The sequence below is a fragment of the Aplysia californica genome, unplaced genomic scaffold (assembly GCF_000002075.1).
Source record: "Aplysia californica isolate F4 #8 unplaced genomic scaffold, AplCal3.0 scaffold00022, whole genome shotgun sequence".
NCBI classification, from domain to species: domain Eukaryota; kingdom Metazoa; phylum Mollusca; class Gastropoda; order Aplysiida; family Aplysiidae; genus Aplysia; species Aplysia californica.
The window spans coordinates 564,875-574,456 of record NW_004797292.1 but is presented as its reverse complement, the minus strand read 5'-3'; the positions used below and the strand labels follow the sequence as shown (position 1 = coordinate 574,456).

The 9,582-nt window shown below is 40.5% G+C and overlaps 1 protein-coding gene across 1 annotated transcript in view; it reads right to left on the bottom strand.

The window, feature by feature from the left end:
- Positions 1-9,582, bottom strand: part of LOC101849109 (alpha-(1,3)-fucosyltransferase 7) — a 55,687-nt gene that overhangs the window by 7,892 nt on the left and 38,213 nt on the right. The window contains exons 4-5 of the mRNA XM_013088134.2: positions 8,400-8,494; positions 1,508-1,685 (exon numbers count right to left, since the gene is read on the bottom strand). Of these exons, the coding sequence (XP_012943588.2) occupies positions 1,508-1,685; positions 8,400-8,494 (273 nt within the window). The remainder of the gene's footprint in view (positions 1-1,507; positions 1,686-8,399; positions 8,495-9,582) is intronic.

Sequence of the window (9,582 nt, the reverse complement as noted above, 5' to 3'; positions counted from 1 at the left end):
TATTATTACTAAATAGAGATAATTGTTGTAATAGAGGAAAATAAAACAAATATAATTTAGTCTCCCTGTATTCTTATTTCAGTCAGTGCGCGCGCACCGTATATTTTTCGGCTTTTTTTTTTTCAAAACCTGTTTACATCCCGGCGAGACCTAGTATAAGGATACTGTCGTTATAAACATCAACATGTATAACTGTTCCGAATATTCATATATACATGTATCTATATAAATCTACAAAGGCATTTGATAAATTCCTGCATGTGATAGAAAGGCGCATCTGATGTGATATTTGTATTATTGTCAGCAATACTTTTCTCTTCATATTGAATTTTAATTAAATATATAATTTATTTTCTTAGTATACCTGCACGGTGTTTTTACTCTCATGTAAAGCCAAGAAAAATCCCCCCCCCCCCCTGGGAAAATAAGCATTATCTTAAGCTTATCTTATCTTATTCAAACCTGTTTAGAAAACCTTAACAAATGGGTAACGGGGAAAGATCAGGGTAACATAGCTCTTTTAAGAGCAACCGAGCAAAGGAATGAATGGAGAACCATTGGCACTTAAGTAGACAAATCTGACGGACTTTGGAGCTCTCAAACCCGGTTGTTGTTGTTTTTAAACCCCGATAAATGTGATGTCCAAGGAAATTTTTAGTTTTCACTATTTAGCTGAATGTGTGAAATCTTTTTACTCATGTTTAAAATCTGTACCGCATTTCTCTCTAAAGTCTGGACCATTTATCTCTTAGTCTAAAATCTTCAACACCACGTTTTGTCTTTGTCGAAATTCTTCATCCAGTATCGCTCTGTCATAAATCTTTACCATTTATCTTTTTACAATATTCATAACCAAGCAAAAAACATCTTTGGCATTTATCTTACTTAACCCCTTAAATCTTCATTATTTATCACTTTAAAATATCCACCTTTTATCTCTAGGTTCCATAATGTTCACTTTTATCTTTTCCAAATCTACACTATTTATCTCTTTATCAATCTGAATCATGTATCTTTATTTATAATATCTCCATTTAATTAAATTTCATCTCTCTAAAATCTTCGCCATTTACCTATTTGTCTAAAATCTCAGCCCTTTATTTGTAAGGCAAAAACCGTTACTAATTAGCTGTATGTTTATACTGCATCATTTACTTAAACTTATCAGTCTCAAATCTTCTACATTTATCTTAAGTTATATTTACAACTGAGCTCTCTCTATTTCTTCAAAATTTGACTTAATAGTCCATGTCTAAAATTTTCACTATGTGCAAAATGTTCATAGTGTAGCATTTAGCTTTAATTTTAGTAAGAGTTTTACGGCACTTGCAATACAATAAGGTCAAATACGTGCCGAAGAATAGGTGTTTTACAAGAGAGTAATATACCCAAAAAAGAAGGAGAGATAATGACGATTGACGTTTGATAGGAAAGAAGGAGCAAATCATACCAGAGCACCTGCCAACCACCCATCAGTGTAGTTTTATGAATAAAACGACTCACAAACCTTAATCTCAGTGATCAGTTGTAGTCGCCTGTTGTAATCATAGCAGTTGCTGGACATCCAGGCGGAGAAGCGATTGTTTTCCCGCGCCCAGTTGACCTTGGCAGACTTGTTGAGCTTAAGGCTAGGGGGTTGTGGGTAACTGGTGTAGCCGCCATATCCCACAGGGACGTCAGAATCTCTGGGGAGGGAATTTAATTGAAGCTGTTGTTGTTGTTGTTGTTGATGATGGTGGTGGTGGTGGCAAAGAAAGAGGTGATTTATTGAATCTGAGAGTAGGGGGTTGTGGGGTCTGGTGTAGCCGCCGTATCCCACGTCAGAATCTCTGGGGAGGGATTATTGATGAAGTTGTTGTTGCTGTTGTTCATGGTGGTGATGGTTGGGGGGGGGGGAGTGATGGTGATGAAGGAAGTGATTTTTTAAATCTGGGAGTAGGGGGTTTGGGGCATCTAGTGTAGCCGCCATTTCCTACAGGGGTGTCAGAATCTCGGGGGTGATTATATTCAAGTCGTTATTGATGTTGTTGCTGTTGTTGCTACTAGTAGTGGCGGTGGTGGTGGTGGTGGTGGTGGTGGTGATGGTCGGGTGTTTTTGGGGGTTTTTTTGTTGACTTTTTGAATCTGAGAGTATGGGATTTGGGGTATCTGGTACTGCCGCCGTATCCCACAGAGACGTCAGGGTCTCTGGGGAGGGAATATGCCGTGCATAAAATTCGTTCATTTTTCAGGTGATCTGAGCTTTCAGCACACTTTGTGGTCTGATGGAGCATTTTTTTTTATCGTAGTACAGAAGTTGTCAAAGTTAAGATGCCCCACACCAGGGCAGTGCTACTGACTGAAGGTGTCTTTAGGCCATTCCTAAAGGGGGGATATTAATCTGTTCTTATGCACAGTAGAATTGTAAATGGTCTGATTTATCAATGTCATGCTCATACTGTGTCGGAACAAAATTGGGGGAACTTCAGCTTTTTCTTTCCTCATCCTTGCTATCGTAATTTTTCCTCTACTTCTATTGTCTGTTTGTCACTCTCTTGCGAACTGCTATTTCCAGGGTGCCATGATAGTTGAAGCAGACTTCGTGGTGTTGTGGCTAGAGAGGTGAGCAGAGAAAGCCTGATTCCCCGTTTGGACTTCTCTGTTGACATCCACCCCTTGGCGCTCATATGACCCCATGCACTTGCGAGCGCCGTAAAAACTTTACTAAAACAAAACAGAAGTTAAGATTCCCCGTCAGAAGAAAAATTGCGTAGACAGATTCAGTGTCACTGCTGCCTAATCCGCTTATATTTGAGATGCAGCCTCGCTTAAACAATTTTGCCACTTGTCGGCGAACACTCCATTGAATTAAAAATGTGTGCTCTAGCGTGCTTTTAAGAAAGCATGAGAGCCTTCTGAGACTTGGTATTCCTACCTGTTGGTCCCGCAAACTTTAGCATCACAGAAATTTTTGACGGCTACAAAAGTAATTTAAAAAAAAAGAAAATGTGTATGTAATTTGTAAGAAAACAAAAATCATGGTACCTGCCTTTGGTTCCTTTTCAATGTGGGTAGGTTCAAACTGCGCACACTGAAGAAAGGCTTTTTGGTATATACTGATGTCTGTCCACAATGTTGAAGGTTTTATTCCGCTTGCTATTTTTCCCCAGAAATCTAACACCGAGCAGCAGTACTTTCGAGTTTTTCATCAACCGCTTTACTACGCCATTATTTGCTTATACTTTTCTGTCTTTATTCGGGTCATCGCGGGTATTGAAAATAATATGTCATTAAAAGCATTTAAGAAACAACGTTTACAACATGAGCAGGTAGTTTATTTGGGGTAATTTCAACAATAAAATACGGTGAAAATATGAAATTGATGTAAGTTGAAACTTGATTTTAAAAAGTCAATCAATACTTAATGGTTTACTGGACTGTATCTTGGTTCAAGGCTGTGAGTCTTCCGCCCAGTTTTTTCCAGGCCGCTGCCCACAAAAAAAAACGGAATTCTGTATTTGTGATCCGTCCGGTGTCTTGTTAAGGCTGCAGAAAATTCAGGTCTTTTTTTTTTTTTTGCAAGTGTATTACGACGCTCGCAACTGTATACGGTCATATGAGCGCACGGGACACATTAACATTAATTTCAGTTTGGCAAGAATTAATTTTGAATTTTGCCCGGGTGGCACCGAAGCCGACTTTTATCAATTTTAGGACAACAAAGGGATTTTGAACGTGCGCAACTTGCACTCGGGACCTCCGATTTCTTTTCGCCCTTATCCGAGAAGACTAGGGGTGTGATGTTACCTACCCTAAGAACAGGGGAGCTGCTGAAAGACACCAGTAAGAAGGAGCCAGGAGTAGCAGTAGAAAAGGGTCAGGAGCTCAGAAAAAAGGAGAAAGGGGGGGGGGCACAAAGTGGAGATTAAAGAAGATGAAGGAACATGAGTAGAGCTCAAAAAGGTGGAAAAGGAGCAAATTTAAGAGAAGAAGATTTTCCGTCGCTGCAAGGTTCCGAACCCGAGACCTGCGGAATGAAACACGAACACCTGACCTCAAGACCACGAGAGCCCCTATTCCAGACTGGAAGCATGGAATTTTAAAGGTAAAAATATGTGTGATATGGTATGGGTTTAATGCGCTTATCAACACTATTGCATTATTTGTAGGTTTGATTAACGTCCATCTCCGAAAGGACCGAGCCAAATCCAAAATTTGTGTAACTTGCCTTTTTCAAAGACACAATGCCGGACTGAGCTGAGGCTCGAACTTTATTATGACTTACTATTGGCGCCCCCCTCCCCCCCCACCCCCCCCCCCTTTCCCTGAAGATCTCACAATTAATAGATATAGCGAAAGAAAAAAAAACCCGAGATAGTGCTAGCTCTCACATAACACGATCAATTGTCCTGCAAGGATCGTTTTACTCTGACTAGTTCAAAAGAAGGTCGGGGCGGGGGGTATAAAAGCGGACAGACCGTTCAGCATGGAACAGTGATGGGGACAATCAATCATCCTTCAGTCCGTTTCATTATCTGCCGGTTGGTTTCGTTTCATAGCTTTGTTAGCGTAAACATGTGATTCCTCATTTATTTTTATCATTTCCGACTTTCCAGTCTGTTTTGAGTTTGAGTGGGTTTTTTTTTTTATAGATCAAAAGATCCACTTACAATTGATCTCCCGAGTGTTTTTTCGCAATTGATTGGTTTTTCCTCAGAACTCGAACATTTCAGCGTCTTTGCTGCTGCTGTTGCTGCTGCTGTTATCGATTGAACTGTTTCTGTTGCTACTTTATGTTTAGAAAGAAGGTAAAAGAGGAACGGGGGAGACCTATAGGAAAAGGACATAGAAACCTGACTTGGAACCAGAACCAAAACAACCCAGGCAGGTAGAAGGCAGGAGTTTTTTGTTGCAGAAAAGTCCGAAAAGCAAAGTCCAACTACTAGAACAGCTAAAAGCAATAAGAAGACATTTCTTGTTTAAAATATAGGCATTTGATGGGACCAGCATCTGTGGTGCAGAGGTGGGATTTTTTCATCAAAGCACACAAAAGACACGAGTTTGATTCCCGCGTGAAAATAATTCATTTTATCCAGTGTCTCTGTTTTGTTGGGGGGGGGGGGGGGGGGGTTGTTGACAATTCAGGGATCGAAAGACGAGCAAACTCTGGTGTGGTTTGCTCCTTCTTTCCTACCAAACATCTATCGTCCTTATCTCTCTCCTCCTTTTTTTGTGTTTGTTACTCTCTTGTAACACCTCTAATCTTCGGCACTTATATGACCTTATTGTGTTGCAAGTGCCGTAAAACTCTTACTAATACTAAAACTAAACTCTGGACACATGACAGAAGCAAACTCAGGACACATGACAGAATCAAACACTAGACTTTTACAAGGCCGTTACAGCAGATGAAACTGGAAACCGGCAACTGATATTTTGCTTTCTTATTGTGGTTGCATTTAATTAGAATCTACCAGCTCCTGTAGTTCTTTTTTTTTAGGGTGGGGGGAGGGGGTGATAGAGGGGGTAAAAATTAACTTTTCTACCCTAATTTCCTGAAAGGTATTTTTGCAAAGATGAAGCCACACGCCTTTGTTAAAGTTTCTGGTCTCTATCAATGTCAAAGATAGCTCGGATCGCTGGTGCCAGAACATTAGGTTGAAGAGAAATCAAAGCCAAGGACAATTAGAACAAAAACAGCGTCATAACACTACAAAAAGGTTATATTAAATTATTGTTCTGGTCTCACGTGCCCCCCCCCCCCTCCCCCCACCCACCCCATCCAATGTAGATTTTTTTTTCGAATATTAGAACATAAAAATCAACAGCCTGCTCTACAGACACTCAAGTAGATGTTATCGGTTTGTCTTAATGGCGTCGCTTTTAGAAAACTGTCGTTAGCAGCCTGGCTTCCTGGACCTTGACCTAATTCTCAGATTTCGAAAGAGAAAACTAAGCCATTACGCCCGATCGCAGGTCTGTCATGGGGAGAAAGAGAGAAAAGGTGAGAATGGGGAAACGACGGGTAGGCTGAGTGGTGTGGAGCGAGGAGGCGGGGCGGAAGGGGGGGGGGGAGGTGGCGTAAAGTGCAATTTTTGTATTAGTACTATACTCACATAGACACGGAAGACATTACTTCTAGTCTAACACAGAGGGATAGCTTTACCCCATCCCCGCCCCCACTCTTCTAAAAGCAGACAGACAAGAAACGACGAGGGGAAAGCAAAGGATACCGGGGATCGAATTCACACCGGTGTATAAATAAATTACAGTATAATGTTATAACATCAGTTTTCGAGTAGGTGATTGAGACGGTCGTTTTCTTGTCCTTTGCTCGTTTGTTAAAAGTGTACATTTACGTGTGTAGGAAGGTTCTTAGCTGTTGTTCTTTTAGAGTTGTTGCTAATGTTGATGTCGTTAACGTTGTTGGGTTTTTTTAATTATTATTGTAGTTGTTGTTGTTGTTGTTGTCGTTGTTGTCGTTGTTGTTATTGTTGCCATTGTCGTAGTTATTATTGTTGTTGTTGTTGTTGTTGTTGTTGTTGTTGTTGTTGTTGTTGTTGTTACTGCTGCGGATGCTACTGTGTTTGAATTTTTTGGGTGTATTGCCTGGAGGGGTGGGGATCGTTTGAGATTATTTCTGTTGGTGCTATCGGTGTTGTTTTATGTTGATGCTGGGCTGGATAAATAGAAAAGGGTGGAATGAAAAAAGGGGAAGGTATGGGGAGGGGGAGTTGATATTACTTAAAAGTAAGACAAATAAGATAAGATAGATAAGGTAAGATAATACTTTATTATCCCAGAGGGAAATTTTTCTTGGCTGTACAGGACCGTAAAAACACATGCACGTATACATTGAAAAAATTAAATTAAATATTATTCTCATTAAAAATCAATATGAAAAGAGAAGTATAGCGGATATAATATATATTCACATCAAATGCATTATTCAACCATATGCAGAAATTTAAATACAAGACCTTTGGAGTTATATATATAGAGAGATAAATACTCTAAGAGCAACACATATCTATGCTCATTCTGACAAAAGTGTTATGCTAGGTCGTAAAAAACTTCTTTTATATCTTTCTTTCTTTGTTTTGGATGTACATATCTGCCGCTGCGTTGCCTTACAATTTGTGTTGAAAGGGAGTGTGATGGGTCGTTTATAATGCTTTTTATCTTTTTTATGCGTGTGGTGACATCTCATCCATACTATTAAAATCACATCGAAAGGATGAAATGTATAACACCACACAGATTTTTAAAAAAAAGAAATTTTTTTAAAAATAGTGACCCTCTCGGTCTGTACAGGGCAGTCCTGAGCGTTTGTTTGTTTTGTTTAGGTAAGTATTTATTTAACAGCGCTCACAACTGCATAAGGTCATATGAGCGCGCAGAACACATTAAACTTTTAAAGTTTGGTAGGAACTAATTTTGAATTTGCCTTGGTGGCGGCCGAACATATCCTGATCGATTTAGGACCATCAAAAGATCTTTAATGAGCGCAACTTGCACACGGTACCTCTGAGATTTTCACACTTATCCCAGAAGGCTAGGTGTTTTATCTTACCTACCCTAAGATCAGGGGTGTGGCTGAAAGACAGTAGTATGAAAGAGCCAAGGAGTTACTGTAGAAAGGCTGCAGAAAGAGTCAGGAGCCCAAAAGAGGGGACAAAGCAGGGAGGGGGAGAGGGGTGCAATAAGTCTATAAGCATAAGAGGGAAGAGGGAGCGAGATTTTTAAATTAGTTTTTAAATCACTGCTGTCCAGATAACTTCACTCACCATCTGTATTGGGCAGTCCAGTTTGATACTCCGGAAAAAGTAGGGGTAGGGGGAGATAATGTCACGCACCATCTCTACCAAGCGGTCTAGTTTAATACTCCGCAAAGGGGGAGAGGGAAGAGGGGAGAGGGGAGAGATAGCGTTACTGCAGTCCAGTTTATTACTTTGTAAAGAGACGAGAGGAGAAAACGGAGAGAAAATGTCACTGAAGGGGGTCCATTTAAATACTCGGACAAAGAAGGGGTGGAGAAAAGATAATGTCACAGTAATCTAGTTAAACACTGCAGTAAAGAGGATATCATGAGGTGAGATAATAGTAACACACGCACTCCAGTTAAAAACTTCGACAAAGAAGGGGCGGAGGAGAGAGCACTCATCGTCTACATTGGGCATTCCAGTCAAAATCTCCGGATAGATAGATAGATAGATAGATAGATAGATAGATAGATAGATAGATAGATAGATAGTGTAACTCAGCTTCTGTACCAATCAGTCCAGTCAAACACTCCGGATAGATAGATAGATAGATAGATAGATAGTTAGATAGATAGATAGATAGATAGATAGATAGATAGACAGATAGATAGATAGATAGATAGATAGATAGATGGATAGATAGATAGTGTAACTCACCTTCTGTACCAGGCAGTCCAGTTGAACACCCCGGCATAGGCGGCCAGGTTGAGGGGGACACGGGGAGGGGGTTCAACGTTGTGGAGGATCCACACCTGATGGGAGACAAACATAATTTGCTATGTTGTTTGTAGGTATTTTGTTCGTTCATTTGTTGGTTGGTTCATTTGTCTGTCCGTCTGTCTGTCCGTCTGTTTGCTTTGTTTGCTTGGTCGTTTGCTTGTTTGGTATCATCATCATCATCATCATCATCATCATCATCATCATCATCATCATCATCATCATCATCATCATCATCATCGTTCACCCTGGGATTCAGTTTAGAACGCCAAGGAAGACTCTTCTACCTATCTCTGTTCTCAGACCTGATGAGGAACAAGACAGCTCGTCTGCTTTGTTTGTTTGTTTGCAGGCTTTGTTTGTTTGTTTATTTGGTGCCATCATCATTATTCGACTCTTTCACCCAGGTATTGGGTATAGGCCGCCAAGAGGGACTCTCTACTTGTCTCTGTACTGGCGATCTTCTCCACCTCCACCCAGCTGAGATCTGCCTCTAGATGTTGCTCCCATGTGGATCTTGGCATTCCTCTCTTTCTCCTCCCCTGGCCCTGGGGGTTCTATGGTAGGCTTTGTCCTGTCTCATTCGGAGTATGTTTATTTTTATTTATTTGTACAATTATGTGTTTGTTTGCTTGTAGTTTGTGCTTGTCTTGTGTCGACCTTATTTTGTTAATTGTTCGTTTGCCTGTTGGGTCTTGACTGTTTGTGTGTCCGTCTGTATTCTTGTCTTGTTTGTTTGCTAGTTTCTTTGTCTGATTTATTTGTATTATTTGCTTTTAGATGATTTTTTGGTCTGATTTGTCTGTTCGGTGAGTGGCCCCTATGGTGTTTTGTACTTAAGCAAAATACGTTAACCCAAGTTTAAATATAACAACAGGGCAAGGCACTGAGACGACCAGAAAGAAATGAGATCGGGTTGTCTATGTCCTGATATTATCACATACACCACAGAGAGAGAGAGAGAGAGAGAGAGAGAGAGAGAGAGAGAGAGAGAGAGACAGAGAGAGACAGACAGACAGACAGACAGACAGACAGACAGACAGACAAACAGAGAGACGCACACACACACACTCAAACTCTTCCTTTCTCTTTCTCCCTCTTTCTCCCTCTTTCTCCCTCTTTC